Source organism: Gorilla gorilla, chromosome X (genome assembly GCF_029281585.2).
Source record: "Gorilla gorilla gorilla isolate KB3781 chromosome X, NHGRI_mGorGor1-v2.1_pri, whole genome shotgun sequence".
Classification (NCBI taxonomy): Eukaryota; Metazoa; Chordata; class Mammalia; order Primates; family Hominidae; genus Gorilla; species Gorilla gorilla.
Window position 1 is genome coordinate 32,058,285 of NC_073247.2, and position 24,209 is coordinate 32,082,493.

The 24,209-nt window shown below is 36.9% G+C and overlaps 1 protein-coding gene across 8 annotated transcripts in view; it reads left to right on the plus strand.

Annotated features, from left to right (window-relative positions):
• CNKSR2 (connector enhancer of kinase suppressor of Ras 2) overlaps positions 1–24,209 on the plus strand; it is a 280,333-nt gene that overhangs the window by 188,547 nt on the left and 67,577 nt on the right. For all 8 annotated transcript variants that reach the window (XM_004063901.4, XM_019019643.4, XM_004063902.4 and 5 more), the window contains one exon: positions 623–837. In XM_004063901.4, the coding sequence (XP_004063949.1) occupies positions 623–837 (215 nt within the window). The remainder of the gene's footprint in view (positions 1–622; positions 838–24,209) is intronic.

Sequence of the window (24,209 nt, forward strand, 5' to 3'; positions counted from 1 at the left end):
AAAGAGAAATGCTTATCACATGCTATCTCAGAGTCACTGTTTTGGGACTTCATATTTTAGTGACTTTTGTTGATGGGGAGGGGAACCATGTGAAGTACTAAGAGCTGACTACCAATTTAAGCATAGAATTCCTGAACTAAATTTCCTGACTATTGGTTCTTAATGTGGGCCTTAACTTCTCCAAGCATGCTACCTTGCATGCCACGGGCCGGTGTTTGTTATTGGGCTTTGGCAAAATCCCCATGAGGGAGATTGTTACAAATTTTATAAGCCACACACCTAGAATTTCTGATTCAAGTTCCAGAGGTGATTCTAATGTAGTTGGTCCAAAGCTAAAACTTGGAGAAATAATCTATCGACTGTCTATTTTTTATTGTCTTATCATACCAAATAATTAAGATATACTGTATTTAACTACATATTTTATAAGGTAAATCCAGCTAAAGTTCTGAAATGAAATATATTAGATTGGGGCAAAAGTAATTGCGGTTCTTGCGATTAAAAGTAATGGGAAAAACTGCAATTACTTTTGCGCCAACCTAATAATAGCACAATTGAGAAAGAATGGTAAATTTGGGGTATTTGTGTATTTACATTGGTGTATTTATCTCTTTTTATATAGAAAACTCTCTACTTCGGTATATGAGCAATGAAAAGATTGCTCAAGAAGAATACATGTTTCAGAGAAACAGCAAAAAGGACACAGGGAAGAAGTCAAAAAAGAAGGGTGATAAGAGTAATAGCCCAACTCACTATTCATTGCTACCTAGTTTACAAATGGATGCACTGAGACAAGACATCATGGGCACTCCTGTGCCAGAGACCACACTATACCATGTAAGTAAAATTTCAAAGACTCTTCAATACAGCTTTTATTGGAAGACTGGCAAGTGACTTTTTTGGGTAAAGTCTAGGTTATTTTTATCCTTTTACTAGATTTTCGCAAAAGAGCCTAACTTTAAAGTTTATGCCCTTAAAAAGTGATGGGTAATTGATTTTTTTCTTAAGTTTATGTGTTCAATGAGTTCATAGTTGTAGCAAGTTGGATTTTAATGGGGTAACTTAATATGCACAAAATTGATGGAGAACAATAATGAATAGCTGATTAATCATCAGTGTGATACTATGCAATGCACAGATAGCTATAAAATTCAACATTAAAGATATAATTTTAATATAGTCATGATTCCATTTAAAAATGACCATCTATTATTTGCTAGACATGGAGAGTAGGGCTAGAGGTAAAATGGGAAGACGTGACACACCATTATATGGGGAGAAAGACATGCTGAGAGTCCCAGTATAACTTAACTGTTGTGAGGGTGGGTGCAGAAAGTATAAGAGGAACATAGGAGAAATAGAGCCTTACTCTTTAGGGGAAGTGAGAAAAGGCTTCAGAGTGGGGAGCATTTGAATGAAGAATAAAATATGAGAAGCAGTATTTTAGTGCGAAGGCATATGCAGGTGCGCCACACATGTGTGAGAATGTGGCATGTTCCAAGGATTTCGTGTGGCTTATAATTGCTGGTTTATTAACAATTGGAGGAAATGGCATGAGGAAGGGACAGTAGATGGGCCTGGAGTCATAGGTAAAGGTTAGATGAGGAATTGTATGATAAAGTACTTAGTTTCTTTCCTGCAGTAATAAAGAGCTATTGAATAATTTTGAACCGGGAACTTGCGTGATCAAATCGGCCTGTTGGATCTCTTTAGTGCAGAGCATCATTTGAGAGATCAGAAGCAGGGCTATTAAGTCCAGGCCATATGGATGATGAGAAACTGGGATAATGGCCGTGTGGAAGCTGAGAATCATGTTAGCAAGAACATTTAATCCACAAAATTATGCATGTTAAACCATTTTGGTTAAAAGGAGTTTGTTGTGTCGCTGGAACTATAGCTTCTTATTAGGAGCCCTTGAAAAACATGGACTGCAAGTTTTTAAGTAATTTGAATGATTGTGCTTAATGCTTAAAATATCAAAAAAATTTTAATCTGCCCCTGCTGCAGAAGGTATACTATCTAGGCATTCAAAATGTGAAAGATTTAATAACTTACAATTGAGTTGTTTCTCTGAGCAAATCTCTTAAATCATCTACTTATTCTATAGCTCTTCCATAAAACTAGAGTGTAAAAAAAATTTTTTTGGACTATAGTGTTATTAGCACTCCTAGGTGCCTCATTCTTTACCCTCCCTTCTCCCCAGTTACATACTCTCAAAAGTCTCTTTCTAAGACACTAGTGCCTGTATCAGAATCTGCTCCATTAAATGACTGATGGATTGAATTATTATTTTTTCCACAGACATTCAGAGTCAGCCTGAAATCAGTACTCTTAGTCGTTTGAAAGGGGACCACTTTTGTTATTACCACTATTCAGGAGAGCTGTATGAGCACTGAGCTTCCTCTAGAATCTGGTGTTCCAGTCATAAGTAATACCCTGAACAAAAGTTTGAAGATGAGGGACAGATGGCCTATTCGAGAGGGTAGTTGGTAGTGAGAGATGAACCTAGAGAAGGAAGAATAGACCATCACTTTGACTCAGAGTGTACAAATTATTAAAAGTTTGGATTTATCCTGAGAGTAGTGAGTCATTGAAGGCACATTTAAATACTCAGCCTGTTCCATTCTGTCATGCGTATCCTGACAGATGTTATACTGTGTGCGGAAGGAAAGTAGTTAAGTCTTGTGAATTATGAAGTATTAAATTAGGGAAGACAGTAAAAGGTGAGCCAAATTGGTAATCAGGAATATTGCGAATATTTTTGAGGAGTATAAATTGTTACCACCTTTCTGAAGGACATTGTTTAGTTATGTATATCAAGAATCTGGTCTACTAACTTCACTTCTAGAAATTTATTCTAAGAAAGAAATCAGAGTCCACTTTTGCCTCCTGTTTTTATTATATGTCTTGAATCTGTAACATGGTATTTCCCAGATAGTTGACATCTATCTCAACTAATTTTTGACAGAGGACCAGCACAGAGTAAGGAATATCGTTAACTTTGGGGGAGATCTTCCCCTATAATGCTGATACACCAATTCCAGAGTAGAAGGCTGGGTACTTCCTAACTCTGTTCTCAGGTTTAGAAGAAGCAAAATAATCGCTAACCCCTAAGTGCATATTGGATATCTATAACCAATGTTGTAAAAGAGAGAACTCTAATTGGCGGGGTTTTTACTAGGCTCTTGAGTTCCCTTGAGGATCTCACCTTGCACTTATTTAGTGCTTTCACAGTTAGCAAGGAAGTTTCCACATTTGATATGTCTTTTGAACTTCACAGCAACCCTATTTGCAAATAACAAAACTCAAACTCAGAAATGATTTACAAAAGCTGTTTTGCAAAAAAAAATATAAGTACTGTTGTCAGGACTAGAACCAAATCACCTACTCCAGGGGTCTTTACGCACTCTATCCTGTTGCTTTGTGCGTGGTACACATTCCATATACAGAGGAATTTGTGCTTTAATGAATAAATGAGTGCATTTTGAAAGGCTTGACTTGAAAAAACATGTGGCCTTGTATGATGATGTTGATAATGTTTTCAGTGCCTGGATTGATTTCTATCCAAAATTGTCTTTTGCTTCATGTTACTATTTGTTAAGTTAGGGGAAACATACTGAGCTGCCGCTGTTATAAAACACAAATAGTTATTTAGCTTGATCTATTGCTGGGACAACAGAATTTTATAGTTAACAATGCTTGGACCTTGGAGACAAAACAACATAACACTTAAATAATAGCTTTTTATATTTCACAGGAATTTCTGTTTTATTTTTACCTGTTTATACATGCTTATTTAAAAATGAAAGGCTTTTTTCTTATGTTAAATTTTCCTGAAAACACAATGTCAGTATCAATCTGTAATCTAATCGCTTTCATGATGAACCACTAATCTTCATTTTTGCCAATTACTCCTTTGGATAACATGGCCATGTTTAATGGAATAGGACTTAAGTGGAAGAGGACTATGAAGATTGAGTAGTGCATTTCATAGGCTTCTATCTCTGCCGTAATACTAGCTCTATGTAATCTAAAGATTTTAAGTTAAAAGTTAGAGAAAATTTAGTATGAATTTAATAGCAAGATAATATCATCATTAAATCCCCTTAAACAGCAAAGTAAAGGGGTGTGTGCATGCATGCATATAGTGTTCCTTATAAGCACACCTAGAGTATAATCTTCACTGTTCTGTTGTGGAAAACGTCCCAATAAAAATACACAAAGCAAGACAAATATTGTTTGGCTTCAGGGTTCAACTCATTATCCTATAATGAAGACTTAGAAGTGTATGGGATTATAAAATACATTTTTATTAATTCCATATATCTGATATTCTAGTTTATATATATTTTTCTTAAACGTATTTAAAAGGAAATTATTCGCTGTGCTGTAGCTACCCTAGTCGTTGACCAGCTCTTTGCCACCACTTTCCTTTTCAACATGCTATTCCTGCTGCTGAGAATGCTTTTATCTCTTTTTTCTCCCAAGAATTCCTGCCTATCTAAACCTGAAATCACAAGGACATCTTCCCTGACCACTACCCTCTGAACTAAATCAGTTCTCCTATTTTCTCTTATCATCCAGTAGTTTTTCTTCAAAACCTTTGTTGGGATTTTTAATTATATATTTATGTGAACATCTGCCTAGTGTCTTTCTCTCCTGTACATGGTAGGACAGGTATGCCTGTGTTCATGATGATAAGCAGGGACAATTTCTCCATTTTGTTCAGTACTGTATTTCAGCACCTAGTACAAATGTAGTATCTTATAAGCTCTCAATAAAAATGTTATGAGTAAGTGAATTAATGAGTGAGTGAGTAAATTTGACAGGAACTTCAGTGGCTTTCTCAGTGTCTTCAACCTGCAAACATAGCCCCCTCCATCTCCTAGGTCAACCCCACAGGGGCCAACAATGCAAGAGGATTAGCTGCCTTACATCCCCTACCCTACCTCCTTCACTCCAGCTGAAAACTTCAGTTCCAGCTAGTTCTTGCTTGCTTCCTTTCCCTGCCATCTCATTACAAAGGTTCCAATATGCCCATCAGCCAAGCATGTTATGACATTTTTCAAAAGAGCATAACTTTATTTTACCTACTTACTGATTCTGTCTGAAAATGTGGAAGCTGTTAGCTGCCAAAGCCCTCATCTAACCTGAGAGTACATGAAGAAAAGGCAGACAGAAGTTTTTGTGTGTGGTGTGTGTGTGGTGTGTGTGTGTGTGTGTGTGTGTGTGTGTGTGTGTGTGTGTGTGTGTGTAAAATTCAGATGTGGTAAGAAAAGTCTTTAAAGAATAACTGAATTATTCTGAATCTCATCTTTAAATCTTGTAGGACTTATTTTTCGCCAATATGATGTGCATATGACAACTTGCTCTCACATTAAAGCTGCTAAACTAAATTCATATACAAAATAATTACTTAGGCCGAGCACGGTGGCTCATGCCTGTAATCCCAGCACTTTGGGAGGCCAAGGCGGGTGGATTGCCTCAGCTCAGGAGTTTGAGACCAACCTGGACAACATGTCAAAACCCCATCTCTACAAAAAATACAAAAATTAGCTGGATGTGGTAGCATGCACCTATAGTCCCAGCTACTTGCGGGGCTAAGGCAGGAGAATCACTGGACCCTGGAAGGTCTAGGCTACAGTGAGCCATGTTTGCACCACTGCACCCCAGCCTGGGTGACAGAGTGAGACACTGTCTCCAAAAATAATAGTGATAATAACAATAGTCATTTATTTTAAGTCTGCATGCTGAGATGCCAGAACAAGTAAAATTGGATTATAGATTCAAGCAGTATGTAGGTATACTTTCATAAACTGAATACTGATGTAATTTTGGATGATTAAAAACAGACTTTTAGTAGGTGTTCAAAAATCTGGATAATTCCTTTCATGACATTCAAACATTTAGGTGGCCTGTCTTTGTTTTTTTAGGATATAACTGTAAACATTCAATTGTTTTATGTCTCATAAGTACTTTCAGCCACTCTGGCCAATTTGTGAGGTTTTGTGGCTTTTTTTGATGGAAGGAAGAGGGGTAGAACTGTTAAAAAACATTTTTATTTTTTTTAAATTTAGCAAGTAAATAAACATTATGAAAATGCTATTCTGATTACTTTACAAATACTATCTTATTTAAATCTTATAATGCTGTGAGGAAGCTCAGTTGCTGGTGTTACCCTCATTTTACAGACTAGAAAGCTGAGGCACATGGATTAATTAGGTAGTTATGTGGTAGAGCTAGGATTTGAACATTTGCACTCTGGCTCTTAGCATACTATATTGCCCCTCAAAAAATAGCATAATTTAACAGAAACCTAACAACAGTTGTATAGTGGCAACCATGTGTAAAGCCCAGTCTAAGTGCAGTGGTATATACAAAGACTAATACAGGCATATCTCAGAGATAATGCATGTTCAGTTCCAGACAACCACAATAAAGTGAATATTACAATAAAGCAAGTCACACAAGATTTTTTAGGTTCCCTGTGCATATAATAGTTATGTTTATACTATACTGTAGTCTGCTAAGTGCACAATAGCATTATGTCTAAAAAACAATGTACATAACTTAATTAGGAAATATTGCTAAAATATGCTAATGATTATGTGAGCCTTCAGCAAGTTATTATTATTATTATTTTTGCTGGTGGAGGGTTTTGCCTCAATGTTGATGTCTGCTGACTAATCAGGGTGGTGGTAGCTGAAAGTTGGGGTGGTTATGACAATATCTTAAAACAAAATGACAAAGTTTGCTCCATCAATTTACTCTTCCTTTCACAAAATATCTATTAGCAGCATGAGATGCTGTTCAACAGCATTATATCCACAGTAGAACTTCATTCAAACTTGGGGTCAGGCTCTACTTCCAATTCTAGTTCTCTTGTTATTTCCACAACATTTGCAGTGACTTCCTCCACTAAAGTTTTGAACCCCTCAAAGTCGTGCAGGAGGGTTGGATTCAATTTCTTCTAAATTCTTGTTAATCTTGATATTTTGACCTCCTCCTGTGAATCACAAATGTTCTTAATGGCATCTAGAATAGTGAATTCTTTCGACAAGGTTTTCAATTTACTTTGCCCAGATCCATCAGAGGAATCACTATCTATGGCAGCTATAGCCTTACAAAATGTATTTCTTAAATAATAAGACTTGAAATTTGAAATTACTCCTTGATCCATGGGCAGCTGAATGGCTGATATATTAGCAAACATGAAAACAACATTAACCTTGTACATCTCCAACAGAGGTCTTGGTTGACCAGGTACATTGTCAATGAGCAGTAATTTTGAAAGGAATCTTTTCTTTCTGAGCAGTAGGTTCCAATGATGGGCTTAAAATATTCAGAAAACCATGCTATAAATAAATGTGCTGTTTTCCAGGCTTTGTTGTTTCATTTATAAAGTACAGGCAGAGTTAATTTAGCATCGTTCTCAAGGGCCCTAGGATTTTCAGAATGGTAAATGAGCATTGGCTTCAAGTTAAAGTCATCAGCTCCATTAGCCCCTAACAAGAGAGTCAGCCTGTTTTATGGTTTGAAGCTAGGCATTGACTTCTCTCAAGCTATGAAAGTCCTAGATGGCATCTTCTTCCACTGCAAGGCATTTCATCTGTATTGAAAATTCTATTGTTTAGTGTAGCCACCTTCATCAATGATCTTAGCTAGATCTTCCGGATAACTTGCTGCAGCTTCTCCATCAGCACTTGTTACTTCACCTTGCACTTTTTTTGTTATGGAGATGCCTTCTTTCCTTAAACCTCATAAACCAGCCTCTGCTAGCTTCCAGCTTTTCTTCTGTAGCTTCCTTACCTCTCTGATCCTTCATAGAGTTGAAGAGAGTTAGGGCCTTGATCTGGATTAGGCTTTGGTTTAAGGGAATGTTATGGCTGGTTTGATCTTCTATCCAGACCACTCAAACTTTCTCCCTATCAGCAATAAGGCTGTTTCGTTTTCCTATCATTTTTATGTTGGAGGCCTTGCTTTCAGTATATCTTGGCTTTTGACATGCCTTCCTCACTAAACTTAATCATTTCTAGCTTTGATTTCAAGTGAGAGACATGTGACTCTTCCTTTCACTTGAACACCTAGAGGCCATCGTAGGGTTAATTAATTGGCCTAATTTTAATACTGTTGTTTCTCAGGGAATAGAGAAGCCTGAGGAGAGGAAAAGAGATCGGAGAACAGCCCATTGGGAGAACAGTAAAAACAGACACAACATTTATTAAGTCTGTTGTCTTACATGGCTTCTTTCTTTAATCCTCATGAACCAACCTCTGCTAGCTTCCAACTTTGCTTCTGCAGCTTCCTTACCTCTCTCAGCCTTCATAGAATTGAAGAGAGTTAGGGCCTTGCCCTGGATTAGGCTTTGGTGTAAGGGAATGTTGTGGCTGGTTTTGATCTTCTATCCAGACCACTTAAACTTTCTTCTGTTTTCTTCTGTGTCAGCCTGTCTTTTGAAGCTTTGAAGCCAGGCATTGACTTCTCCTCTCTAGCTATGAAAGTCCTAGATGGCATCATCTTCCACTATAAGGCTGTTTCATCTATATTGAAAATGTGTTATTTAGTGTACTGTTGTTCATGGCACCCCAAAATAATTACAGTAGTAACATCAATGATCACTGATCACAGATCACCATAACAGATATAATAATAATGAAAAAGTTTTAAATATTGTGAGAATCACCAAAATATGATACAGAGACACGAAATGAGCACATGCTATCGGAAAAATGGTACCAGTGGACTCATTCAGCACAAGATTGCCAGTACCTTCCATTTGTAAAAATTGCAATCTTCAAAGAATAAATTGAAGCACAGTAACAGGAGGTATCCCTATAATATTTCCACTGCTAATATTACTAATAGCTAACATTTACTGATTACTTACTAAGCTCCAATGCTAAGCACTTAAATACAGTATCTCTTGGAATCTTCAAAATGATCCTATGAGGTTGATATCATTATTTCTATTCTGCAGAACTCAAAGGAACTGGAACACAGAATTTACCTTAAAGAGCTAGAAAATAGCAGAGTTTAGAAATGAGTCCAAGCATCCTGACTCCAAAATTCACACCTTTGTGTGACTAAAGCCATATCTGCTCATAAGGATTTTATCATCTGTTAGGGAAGACAGAGCTATTATTATCACAGCAATGGAAAAACTGTGATATTATTAACATATAAACATTCATAATTAAATTTACCTGCAGTAATAAAGGTTGATTTGTCTAACGGCTGCCTGACTTAGCTGCATTCTTTCAGGATAAAAGTAATTCAAAGAAGAGATCAGTTATTTTAGTGGCAAAGAAGCCACCTCTAAGCCGTCACTTGTTTATAACAACCAATTTCTCTCTGTTTTGACTTTATTCACCCAGAAGACAGCTGTATTACAGAATGACATGATGTTTCTCCCAATCAAGGTACATTTAGACATGTTAGAGTACAACAGTACACTAAATATTATCATATTCATTTGTATATTCTCTGATTCCTATGGATGACTTTATTATTTCTAAAATGTTTCATAGTAGCATTTGCAAAGCCCTACATGGGAACAGTCTGTACTATGAAAAGTGTTTCCCAGTGGGCTGCTTCCCTACAGCAGTGATTCCCAAAGTATGGGCCATCCTTGGCAAAGGGCTCTGATGACTGACGTCTGACCCAGAAGTGACAGTACTTTCTTTGATTCTTATGGGCAAGTAACACATCACAAACTTCCATTTTCACTTGTGACTAGATATTGCTTACTAGTAACCTACTAAATGAGTTTAGAAGGTTACAAATTGAATAATCATAAAATAATACATTCATAGAATGTATTGAATATTCTAATTTAGTATTTTTTCAGTATGCCTGTGTTTTAGTTCATTCTTATACTGCTATAAGGACATACTCAAGACTGGGTAATTTATAAAGGAAAGAGGTTTAATTGACTCACAGTTCTACAGGACTGGGGAGGCCTCAGGAAACTTACAATCATGGCAGAAGAGGAAGCAAACACATCCTTCTTCACATGGCGACAGCAAGGAAAAGCGCAGAGCAAAGCGGGAGAGGGGAAGCCCCTTATAAAGCCATCAGCTCTCATGATAAATCACTATCATGAGAACAGCATGGAGGTAACTGCTGCCATGATTCAATTACCTCCCACCGGGTCCCTCCCATAATACATGGGGATTGTGGGAACTATAATTCAAGATGAGATTTGGGTGGGAACACAGCCAAACCATATCATTACGCCCTTAGCCCCTCCCAAATTTCATGTCCTCACATTTCAAAACAGAACTTCCCAACAGTCCCCCAAAGTCTTAACTCATTCCAGTATTAACTCAAAAGTCCAAGTCCAAAGTCTTATCTGAGACAAGGCAAGTCCCTTCTGCCTAAGACCCTGTAGAATGAAAAGCAAGTTAGTTACTGCCTAGATAAAATGGGGGCACAGGCATTAGGTAAATACACCCATTCCAAATGGGAGAAATTGGCCAAAACAAAGGGGCAACAGGCCACGTGCAAGTCTGAAATCCAGCAGGGCAGTCAAATCTTAAAGCTCCAAAATGATCTCCTTTGACTCCATGTCTCACATTTAGGTCACACTGTTGCAAGAGGTGGGGTCCCACAGCCTTGGGCAACTCTGCCCCTGTGGCTTTGCAGGGTACAGCCCCCCTCCTGACTGCTTTCATGGACTGGCATTGAGTGCCTGCAGCTTTTCCAGGAGCACAGTGCAAGCTGTTGGTAGATCTACCATTCTGGGGTCTGTAGGATGGTGGCCCTCTTCTCATAGCTCTACTAGGCAGTGCCCCAGTGGAGACTTTGTGTGGGCACTCTGAACCCACATTTCCCTTCTGCACTGCCCTAGCAGAGGTTCTCAATGAGGGCTCCACCCCTGCAGCAAACTTCTGCCTAGACACCCAGGCATTTCCATACATCCTCTGAAATACGGGCAGAGGTTCCCAAACCTCAATTCTTGACTTCTGTGCACATGCAGGCTCAACACCACATGGAAGCTACCAAGGCTTGGGGCTTGCACCCTCTGAAGCCATGGCCCAAGCTATACCTTGGCCCCTTTTAGCCATGACTGGAGTGGCTGGGATGCAGGGCACCAAGTCCCTAGGCTGCACACAGCAGAGGGATCCTGGACCTGGCCCACAAAACAATTTTTTCCTCCTAAGCCTCCCAGCTTGTGACATGAGGGGCTGCCATTAAGGTCTCTGACATCACCTGGAGACATTTTCCCCATTGTTTTGGTGATTAACGTTCGGCTCCTTGTTACTCATGCAAATTTCTGCAGCAGGCTTGAATTTCTCCCCAGAAAATGGGTTTTTCTTTTCTACTGCATTGTCAGGCTGTAACTTTGCCAAATTTTTATGGTCTGCTTCCTCTAGAACACTTTGCTCTGAGAAATTTTTTTCACCAGATACCCTAAATCATCTCTCTCAAGTTCAAAGCTCCACAGATCTCTAGGGCCGGGGAAAAATGCCACCAGTCTCTTTGCTAAAGCACAGCAAGAGTCACCTTTGCTCCAGTTCCCCACAAGTTTCTCTTCTTCATGGGAGACTACCTCAGCCTGGACTTCATTGTACATATCACTATCAGCATTTTGGTCAAAGCCATTCAACAAGTGTCTAAGAAGTTCCAAACTTTCCCACATTTTCCTGTCTTCTTCCGAGTCTTCTAAACTGTTCCAACCTCTGCCTGTTACCCAGTTCCAAAGTCAGTTCTGCATTTTTGGGTATCCTTATAGCAGCACCCCACTCTACTGGTACCAATTTACTGTATTAGTTCATTCTCACACTGCTAATAAAGACATACCCAGGACTCGGTAATTATAAAGGAAAGAGATTTAATTGACTCACAGTTCCACAGGGCTAGGGAGGCCTCAGGAAACTTACAAGCATGGCAGAAGGGGAAGCAAATATGTCTTTCTTCACATGGTGACAGCCAAGAGTGAAGGGGAGGGGAAAGCCCCTTATAAAACCATCAAATCTTATGAGAACTCACTATCACAAGAACATCATGGAGGTAACTGCCCCCATGCTTCAATTACCTCCCACTGGGTCCCTCCCACCATATGTGGGAATTATGGGAACTACAACTCAAGATGAGATTTGGGTGGGGTCACAGCCAAACCATATCAGCCTGGTATCTATGCAGCCCTGACAGTGCAATCATGTTCATATCGCACAAGCACAAGTGTAGGTGATCCAGTTTTCTGTGGTTTTCAGGAGGAATGCTCTATTGATACATCATTGGGATTTTTTAAAAAGTAACCTATAGTTTTCAGTGGCTGTTTATTTTCATTATAAGTTATCATTAGACTTCATCACTATCAATTTTAGTTTGTTTTAGGTTGCTTGCTTTACTCTCTAGTATGTAGTGATTCATATTTACCTATAATTTTTCAAGAATGATACTGTGAATCATCCATACCCAACAGTACTTACAGGGTAATCGTCTATTGGTATACCTAGTTATTTTTTCCATTGAAAAGTAGAGATAAAGAGATAGACCCAAGGGATCTGTTGGCCTGTCTTAGGGAACCACAGTCAAAAACTGTGGAAACCCACTACCTAGATACAGATATGTGGTTAAAAGAAGAAGAAAAAAATATTGGCTTTACTTGGTTATAAATATGAAACAGTTTTGGTGAATGCTAGTCCACAAAAAATTAGTTCACTTGTACTTCCTCACTTATTTATATAATTTGTTCTTTTTGCTTTCATATTTAGGAAGGTTTGGTTTTTTTAATAAAAAAAATCAACTATCAGTACTCCTCCTATCCCCCCATATTCTCATTCACCACAAACTGGTGTACTTATAACGGAACTGGCCAGACTAGAGGATTTGATAATAGAATTACTCTTTGAAGATTTAAAGATTCACAAATACAAACTTTCAGTCCCAGATAAGATGGAGTACACACATTTTATTTTATTTTTCCTGCTAATCACAACCAAAAATTACCTGGATAAAATACATTAACTCATCTACCAGAAGACTCTGAAAGGTGCAAAAAAAAAGGCAGACAGGCTAGAGACCTCCAGACCCAAGGAAGTGCTGTGAGTTCCCAGGCTTTTTTACTTTCCTCCTGTATTACCTGGCCTGGGTGCTATAAAAGCCTGCAACCTGAAAACATCAATAGGCACCGACAAAATACAGTCTTTAGCCAACGGACTCTCTTTAGCCAACATGACAGAAATATTTTAACAACACCTGCCTCTTCTCAAGGCAGAAACCATGAAAAAAGTCATGCTTCTCTTCCTCCACCACAACAGGCATAAAGAGGTTCAATTCACTAAGAAGACATGACAATCTTAAACATGTATGCACCAAATAACAGAGATTCAAACAGTAGAAGCAAAATCTGCCAGAACTGGAAGGACAGATTGAAAGATTTACAATTAAGGTTGGGGTCTTCAACATCCATCTCTCAATAATTCATAGAGCCACTAAACAAAACACCAGCAAGGGTACAGAAGTACTGAATGACTGTCCACCAGCAGTTTCTAACTGACACCCAACAACAGCAGAATACACATTATTTTCAAATGTGCATGAGATACTCATCAGAATAGAGGTTATCTTCAGTCATAAAACAAACCTTAACTTTAAAAGAACTTGAAATAATACAAAATATGTTCTCTGATTATAATGAAATCAAACTAGACATCAGTAACAAAAAGATAACAAGTAAATCTCCAGCCACTTGGAAATTAAAGAACATACTTCTAAATAATCCATAGATTAAAAGGAAGTATAAAGGAAAATGAAACTGAGTGAAAATAAAAAGCATATGCTTAGAGGAAATTTATAGCCCTAAATGCTTACATGAGAAAAGAAGAAAGATGGCAATAATCTCAGCCCCTACCTCAAGAAATTAGAAAAAGAACAAAACAAAAAGCAGAAGCAAGATTTAATAAAGATAACAGAATTCAGTGAAGTTGAAAACAGAAGCAATAGGTAAAATCAAACCAAAAGCTTTGGGATTTTTTAATTTAAAAAATTGACGAACATCTAGCAAGACTGATAAAGGGAAAAAGGAGAGAAGACTCAAATGACCAATATCAAGAATAAAATAGGCGATATCACTACAACCCTCATAGACATTAAAAGAATACTAAAGAAATACAACTCTGTGCGTGTAAGTTTATCAGTTCAGATGAAATGGACCAATTCCTCAAAACATGCAAACTGCCAAAACTCACCCAAAATGAAATATATCTGAATAGTTACATAACTATTAAAGAAATTTAATTAACTATTAAAATTTCCAAAATATCAATACAGAAATACTTTAAAACAAAAGAAGCAAAACCACAGTACTAATATTTTTGTATTGACTGAGTGTGGGAATAAGCAATTTTGCTTTCATTGTTATGTTCTGCGCTGCTTTTAAAGTGTTGGAAGCCTATAAGAGATTTGATGTACAAGACTTGTAACTTAATGGAATTCCTAAGATACTGATTAAATTCATCAATTTTATTAATTTTGAAAATATTGTTTAAATGTTTAGAAATTTTTATTTCCTCAATTTTTAAGTTTCAAAATTTGAACACTAAACAAACAAAAAGATTCACAAATATGCCCTCACTCTTGAGAAAGATTTTTGCTCCCTGTATAAAACAGATTACTGATAAACTGAAGCCAGCCCTTTCAGCTTCACATTTGAACAAATGTGGGTCTCAGTCTGCTACTTCCTGGGTAGAAAATGACTGCCAGGAAGCAAAACACAAAATTTGGCTTAATTAGTGAGGCACCATGTAAAACATGATGCAGAAGAATTGAATTATAAATTTATTAAATTTAAGTCTCATTTTTAATTCCTTTTTGCCTTTAGGGAAAAAAATACACAAATTCTAATAACAGGCCCTTGGCTTGGTTGGTAAGTTCAGTAATTAAAAACTATTTGGGGACATACCTGCCTTTAGTTGCTTTGATCAGAGAGCGTAAAGAAGCCCCATTCTCTTTTATGTTGTAGACGTTTGTCTCCTAGCTTTATAGCCTCAGAAAACGTCCTCAAATTTTGTAGGCAATTGGCCTTTTTTGCTCCCATAATCACCCTACTCATATTACCTTGCCACCATAACTCATTTAATCAGACATCTCAAGTTTAATAAAACTACAGGTAGAATTATCTTACCCCTAGAATTCTTTAAAGCCTATTCTGATTGAAGGTCATAACCTGTACCAAATTATTTTCTTCACTTAACTCCCACAATATATTAATATTACTCCCTTGATGATTTCAGCACTCTCAGCTTCCACAAAACTATGGGTATAATGATTTGCTGTATGTACTAAAATTATCCAAAGTTTCCTCTTAATAAATGATATTAAGGTACAATAATTTATTACTGTTAGATTCTAGTTTTTTAAAGATAAATTTTCTAAGAACTATGTTAAATTGTTTGCAGCCATTATGGATTTTTCACTAGTTTTGACTCTGACAACAATTGGCAATGGGCCAAAGTGCATAAGCTCAACCTAGAATCTCAGTTCTAAATGATATTGCTAAATCTGTCTCTTAACATTTCTACAAATACCAGGGTAATTTAGGAACAGGATCCTAATAGACTTCAATCCAAAACAACTTGGAATGCTGAGAAATAGATCAATGTTTCAAACCCATGTTCTTTATATGTGACTGATTTTAGGTAAATTAGTGTAAACTTTCCTGCCATAGTAAACAGGAGAATAAGTTGTCTTCCCATGGTTTCTTTTATTTTCATAAATCTAGAGTGGTCCCAAGACATAATGGTTCTTGTGTCTGATAGTCTTCAGATAAGAGTTCAGCATTAAGAAGAGAATTGCCTTTTTTAAAATTCAGCTATAGGTCAGCTATGTATTTAAATATATATAGCTATATAGGTCAGCTGTATACTTAAATCAGCTATAAAAAGCTAGGCACATTTCTGAACCTCAGTTTATCATAGGTAAAAAGAGGATAAGACTACTTACCTGTTTTTTTTTTCAGAATTAAATCATATGTTGTATATAAAATTATTTCCACTGTGCTGAGCACATACTAGCTATTCTTAATGCCATATAGAAAGAAAATTAGTTACTCTGCATGTAAGGGAATTTATCTCCTGATGAGCAAATCAGGAAGCCTTCTAGGACTAAAATAGAATGCATTTCTTTTGGGCATTAATGAATATATCCATTGAAGTTCAACCAGGGAACTAGAATCTCTAAGTGGCATGGAATAAAGGACTAGATCTTATTCAGTTGAGGAGCTGGCAAAGATGCCTCAGCAGAGCCAGTGGTTGGGAAGAAAATCTGGACATGAAGTGAGGAAGAACAAGACAATCTAGAGCCCATGAGCACAAACCAGAGCATTTCCTCCAACTTCAACAAGAAGCTGGTACCCTTCTCCATGGAGATTCACAGATTCATGGTCCCATACTCAGGTGCTGAAGGAGGAGATCCGATTGGAGCTGAAGGAGTTGTAGACCTGGCTGCTGACTCACACCAGTAAGGCAGGCCAACAGAAAAGTAAAACAATGTGTATCAGCTGCAGCAGTGACTGACACCCTGCCCTGAACTTCGGAGCATAAGAGCTGCTGCTTTACTTGTATTCTCCAAAACTGACACAAATTTACGTAGTGGCCAACCCTAAACTAGAACCATATAGACAAAAGAATTCTAAAACACATAGTTCCTTCCAGCTTAGCTAAATCGATGCAATAGGAAACTACCAAACTGAGGTTTCCTTCTCTGTGGCCATTATCAGTGTTTACTGTGTAAAACCTGCTTTGAAAATTCTCTACTGAGAGTATGTATGAGGTTCAGTGGTAAAATAAAAATCATAAATTATCATAAATCTAGAGTGGATTCAAGAGTGTAGCCTACCTCTATGAGAGTACCATCTCCACAACCTACTTCTTTAATTTACCAAAGCATATACTGAGAAATACATCTTAGCCAAATGTTGAATCTTCTTCACTTAGTTGCATTTTAAAATAATGTCCTCAATTTTTATCATATGGTTATTACAAGAAACAGCCATATGAAATACACTTCTTCATTTGCTGTAAAATGTTTTTTGATATTGTATTTTCTATTTCTTTGTACCTTCCATCATATATATTTTTATAATTGGGTAAAAGCTTTGGCTCTGTGTGGTGACAGTATATGTAAAGATCTGATTCAGTGTCTGGCACTATGATAGTGCACAAATAGTATACCCTTCCTCCAACAGTACTACCAAAATGTCCTCACCAGTGGGCTGAGAACAAGCAAAATGTAATCTAGGTGCATTTGAGGTAACCAGTTCTGAAGAAGTGGCAGCAAACATCAAGCCCTCCAGAAATTTAATTTTTTTATACTGAGATTGTGTAAGTTGCCTCCTTTCTTTTACTCAGTTTTCTCATTTACAAGACAAGTGTAGCACTGCAGAGAGGACTATGAAAAATGCCATCTAAATTGACAGCATAATGATGATTTGATTCCTGCTGCAAGCGCAGAAGTTAAAATATCTCCCCATCAAGTTCTTTTTTCCCTTCTGTTAGATAAAACCAATTTTCCTTTTTTTAGTCTTAAAATCATGTTTTACTATATAGTTCAGTATTAAAAGGAACAGTCTGAATTATATATCTCAATTATTTTATAAAATAAATTGCATATAGTGACTTTTGAAACTTTTTAAACTTCTATTTTTATACAGTACTCTTTGAAAAATATTTCTGTTATGAAAAAAGTCTCTAAATCAAGCAAACTCTGTTAAAACTACCAGATGTAGAAACATTTGAAGTAGTTGTGTTGGAGAGCCTGTCTATTATATAAGAGCTAAAATATCAGAATAAGAGTTTAACAGAAACGTAGTATTAATGTGATAAAGATATTTAGATAAAAGCTAGCATTCTTGGAACAACTTATACTGACACAGACTTTCATAATGAGAAATATGTACATTATATCAGAGAAATCAACCTAAAAATAAAGTAATCAGAAAAAAAACTGTTTGATTTCAGATTCTTTTACAAATAAAACCATTAAGTCCACAACCAGAAAAGTTTTTCAGTAAATATGATTCAGTCACATCATTGCTGACAGAATCATCAATCATACCATAATTGTGACTTCATTTGAGATTCTTGGGTTTCATGCATCTCTGTTAGAGGTGATTCTTTCTATATTATTTATTTCTCTATTTCTGTTAAACATAGTTTATTTCCTTGTCATTCATTAGCCTGCAGGTAGCAAATCTGGTCCTCTCCATTTTTTCTGGTTATAAACATTTCTTTGTCACAAAAGACAGGCAAGTCTACTCTTATTTCTCTGACACCTAGATTTCAACAGTTTCTGTCAAACAGAAGTGTCAGGAGTAGGAGCTGCCCTAGTTCTGCTTTTCACCTGTTAGAACTTTCTGCCTCTGTCTCAAGTGCAAATCTATGTTAATTGTACACATCAATTAGGCACCCCAAAATAGCTGTATCTAATATGGCTGGTGATAAGTTATTTCCATACATGGTGGAATTCAAACATAAACTAAGTGCTTTTCAATGAATAATCTAGCATTCAGTGTTAAGACTGACACTGATTACAGGTATACATATAATATTTCCTAAAACATCAATAATTAGGTCTCCATTGGTGATCATTAACTGGTTTTCCATTCATTTTTAAATTATGATCATGGAAAGTTATTGTTCTATGAGACATACTAAGAACATGTGGTCCAAATCCCTGATTTTGCAGTTGAGGAAATTGAGGTCAAGGGTAGTCCAGTAGCTTGATCAAAGTCATAGAGCTGGAATATAGACTGAAATATGAACTGGAAGTCAGGTCTCCTGATTCCTAGCACGGTGTTGCTTCATTGGTAATGTGTGTTCCTTTCTTGCTGAGAAATAAGCATTCTAAGTGTATCACTCCAACTGATTTGTTGAAAATAGACTGAAGGGGCCAAGGGTAAGTGGAAGCGGGGAGACAAGATAGGATCTGGTCAATTCAAGTGAGAGATGAGAGTGACTTAACCCTGGCTGTTAAAGTGGAAGTGGTGAAAAGGGGTTGGACTCTGGATATGTTTTGAAGGTAACTGGACAGGATGCGCTGACAGGTTGCATGTGAGAAGCCATGAATCATAGCCCATACCTCAGTGTCCCACACATAGGTGGTGAGTAACTATTCAATTCATGCCTTCAACAGATAATTGTATGTCACATCCTGTGCTAGGAGCTGAGTATAGAGTGGTGACCTAAACAAATGGTTTCTGCCTTCATAGAACTAATATAGTAGGTAAAAACCATTCCTTCAGAAAGTGAGCCAAGTAATTTCAAAGCATTGCATAGTGTTGAGGAGTGTTTTGGGTGGAAAATGGCATAACACAGTGAATCAGCTCAAGAGAGTAAAGAATTAGTCAAAAGGCAGGCTGGATCCATGATTTTCTCATCAGTATTGACACAGGGTTTTCTAATTGAACTGAGTTCTGTTAATAGGCTTGTACTGAAATGTAATTGCAGTCCCATCTCTGTCTACTTAGGCTGGGCCTTATAATATTATTGTACCTTAATTTCTGTCTCAATTGCAAAATTAAGATGTTACCATGAGCCTTCCTTTCATGCAGATATTATTATAAGCGGTTGCCCAGAAACTCCTGTAAATCTTCTTTTATAACCTACAGAGCAATATAACTTGCTAACTAAAATAAAATTGAGAAAGCATGAAAATTAGAGATTGATGAGATGTTATTGGTTTGAATTATCTCCATTGATATAAAAGTGTTTTTCTCACTGATATCTTTCTGTTTTGGAGAATCCTTTCTTTTCACAAAGCAATGTGCTTGCATCACCTGTCATGAGATGTTTTCATAAATAGATGTCTTAGTGCCAGAAGCACTTTTTCTCTCTCTTTAATTGTTACTATGACTACATAATACTTACTTGGGAGGCAGTATTGCATGTAGTAGGAGTATAGGTTTTGGGGTTGACAGACCTGGCTTTGAATTTTGACTCTACCCCTACCTGTGTGATCCTGAGCAACTTATTTATGCATTCTGGGTCTCAGTTTCCTCTTCCTTAAAATGGGGTTAATGATAACCACTTTACAGATGTATTATAAGGATTAAAATGGATCAATTATATCACTTATAAACACTTGTAAGTGCTTAATATTGTGCCTGACACATAATAAGCCCTCAGTAAATGATTATTATTTTGAGCTAAGGATGGCATTTCTTATTTCCCAAGGGTGTTGATTCATGTTAGCCTTCCTGAATATTTTCCAAGTAATCACTTCCCTTCTTCTTACCTTACCACTGTGTAGGAACAGGAGGACTCACCTTATGGGATCCTGCATAAAAGTCAATCACATCCTTCCTTCAGAATCTGATACATAGACATTCTTTTTGATGGAACATTAACTCTGCCCAACCTAAGTAGTTGTAGTTTGACTGACCTTCTCTAGATTCTTACCAATTACTGTCTTTTTGTTCTTATTTGACTGCTAATTTACTAGTTTATAAAGCATGCTTATTTTTGAGTAAGTGTGGAGCCATTTTCAGTTATACATGTACCCCGATCCTAAAATAAAAGTTTAAAAAAAATCAGGTCGACCTGACTGACAGAATCCAGAGCTACCTCATCCCACTCTAATGAAAGACCTACGGTGTGTGCAGTGCCACATCCTTCACCCTGATTGACTTCAAGTTTTTCTTTCATGCACCAGAATGAGCAAGGCCACCAACAACAGCAGACTTAAGTTCTATGCTGTTATTTCTTATAAATGGAAATTTTTTGACTTAATATTTAGTTCTATTGTCATCCTATCCCATTTCCATATATTTACTTTTTTCTTCCTACATACAATAATTAGAAAGTTAAGAGAAAACATTTTTTGCAAAGTATTTAAAATCTCAAAGAGTTTTACTTGTTTATTAAAAAAAAAAAGTGTGGAAGCAGCTATCATCTATCCCAAGTGTTTCAAATTGTTAAGCACCTTCTTTTCTTATGTATAAGAAAGAAGCTATTGGTTTGACTAGTCACTGAAGAAATCTTGGAACTTTGCAGAAAATTACAGTAAGAGGAAATTGCTATTACTGTAACAAGAGAGTACTTTGATTGCAAATTTTTCCTTAAGTGTGTCAATTTGCAACTTGAGAAGAATTTAATAGTAGCTGAGCTTTCAAAATGTAACACAGAAACTGATTTTTTTCACAATTAAAATAAGTGCTTCTGATAATTTGAGGATAAGAATGACCCAAATTACCCTGCCCCCACACTTCTCCATCCAAAAGAGTGGGGAATGAAGTTTGAACAGAACATCTGTGGACAGAATGAAAGACAAATGGTCTTTTCAGGCAAATGTCTGAAAAAGGGATCTTTCATAGCCAAACAGAATACTGTTGCATGCATCGCCATGGTTAAGAAGATCAAAAATACTTTCATAATAGCCTTTTATTTTAGCACATTCTATTTTTATGGAAAGAATTATGATTTCAACACATTCATTCATAATTCATATAATTATTAGCATAAATATCTTTTGACACAGATTTAATGTACTTTTGCCAGGCATATTGTGAATTTAAATTTAAACTGTTAAATGCACTAAGACAATCTCAGTGCAAGTAGTGCTGAAGGAGATTGGATAAAAGGAAATTCTTCTTATCTACCAAAAGGAATGGCCTATTAAAGAACAGAATTTTCAATAATGTATTATACATGGATTCATAGACTTCTTCAAGTTACAACAATCAGCTAATTAAGATTACAACCTGTATTCTTTGCTGATGGTTTGTTCAACATCCATTCACATAACCAGTATTTATTGAGTGCCTACTGTGCTAAGTCTTACTCTAGGCAGAGGACAAAGCAATACATAAAACAGGCAGAATTGCCCTTTTTTAGTGGAGTTTATATTTGGAGGAAGTCCAGGTGATAAACAAGAAATATAAATACTTAATGCTAAATGCTCAGAGGGGAAACAAAGCTGGGAAAAAGAACAGAAAGTATTGAGGGCAATTGGGATAACAATTTTGGATAGGGAAGCTTGGGTAGAATTTACTAAAAAGAAAGCCTTTGTGTAATGACTTGAAGGAGTTAAGGGAGTGAGCCACAACAACATCTGGGCAAAAAACATTTCAGACAGAAGAAACAGCAAGGGTGAAGGTCTTGGGATAGGACTGTACTTGGCATAATCTAGAACAGCAAAGGTAGGTGGAACAAAATTAGCAAGGGGAGAGCAGTAGGCAAAGGTAACAGGGGACCAGATCATGTAGGGCCTTCAAGTCATTGAAAGGATATAGGCATTTATTCAGAGTGACATGAGAAACCATTGATGAGTTTTGCATATAGGAATGGCATGATTTAAATCATATTTTAACCAGATCACTCTGGCTCTTGTGCTAAAAATTAGAGGGGGCTGGGCTTAGTGGCTCACACCTATAATCCCAGCACTATGGGAGGATAAGGCAAGCAGATCACTTGAGCCCAGGAGTTCGAGACCAGCCTGGGGCAACATGGTAAAACCCATCTCTACTAAAAATACAAAAATTAGCTGGGCATGGTGCTGTGTACCTGTAGTCCCAGCTACTCAGAAGGCCAAGGTGGGAGGATCACTTGAGCCCAGGAGGCAGAGGTTGCAGTGAGCCAAGATCATGCCACTGCACTCCAGCCTGGGTGACACAAGACCTTGTCTCAAGATAAATATATATAAATATATATATTTATCTATTATATAATATATGTATAAATTCATCATATATATAATATAAATATATTAGAGAGGGTAAGAGCAGAAGCAGGGAGAACTGTCAGGGGGTATTTCAGTAATCCAGGTGAGAGATTGTGGTGGCTTAGACCAGGGTGGTAATAATAGAGCTGGTGAGAAAAAGTCATATTATAAATACATTCATTGTGAAAACAAAGCTGGTAAAACTTGCTGATGGATTGGCTATGGGGTATAAGAGAAGGAAAAGAGTTAAAGTTGACTCCAAGGTTTTGTACCTGAGCCACTAGGGAGGAAAAAAATGTAATTACTATTTAATAAGATATAGAAGAGTAGGAAAGAAGCAGATTTGGCTGATGAGTGATGGACATCATGAGCTCAGTTTTGTACATATTAAATCCGCTCAGTTAGGCAGGCTTTAGCTCAGTGAAGAAGTCCTGGCTAGTGGTATGAATTCTTAAGTTGCTAAAGATCAGAATTTATGGAACATTCTTAGAAAGTTCGAAGAACTTTCACCCAGATGCTCACTATAATAAACAGAAAGTACTAGTGAAGGCATTAGAAAGATTTTAATAAATGATGGTTTTGGAAATAATGAAGATGGGAATTTTTAGAGAATTGGACTTCAAAAATGCTAACAAGAGAAATCCATTTTTGGTGATCAATAAGCGTTACAAGCTTGTGCTTTAAATTCACATACATACACACCCTCACACTCACCCTACCCTAAACACATAGCAATAAAATGAAATAAAAGATATGGTCATGGTCAAAAATGAAATCTAATCTCCAGGCACCAGAAGGAACAAAAATGCTCAGTGATAATTGGGACCTAAAGCCACATATCTTAGGCATCGAGTCCAGAAAAAGATAGAGATGCCTGAGAGTCTTCTCTAATGAGTATCAGAGAACCAATGGACCTCAGCTATGTCGGGAATCTAAAAATTGACTCACAAGGTGTAACCAACTGGGAAGGCAAGCAGAGCTTCCTCATTCATGAGTAAGGAGGTTAAAGATGCAGTTACTAAGAAATAAATAAAGATACAGCTACTTGTATAAAATTGAATTCCTAGGTATCTACAAGTAACAAAAACAGATACTCAGAACCATGGGCCATGCCTCTCCCACTTGGATTTCATGGATGGAACTGCAACCCATTGCCACCACTAAAACGCCTGGTCAGTGTCCCAAGGAATGGAGGCAGAGACAGCAAGACGGTTCGATAAGAGGGATGAATGCAAAAAGAAACATCCCTCCAGAAAGAACCTTCCACCCAAGCTAAAATTCCAAAGCATCTAGAGAAAATTAATAGTTTTTTAAAAAAGGCAGTGAACTAAACAATGAGGTGATTTTCTTCACTAAATGCAAATTACAAGAAGGTCACAAAAGCCCTTAAAATACATTTTTAAGTAAAAACAGGAAGGTTAAACAGTGGATATTCAAAAGAGCCACTACCAACTAGATACACTGGAAATGTAAAATATATGAAATAAACACTCTATTGATAAGATAAACTTTAGATTAGATTAGATACAATCAGAGAGAGAATTAGG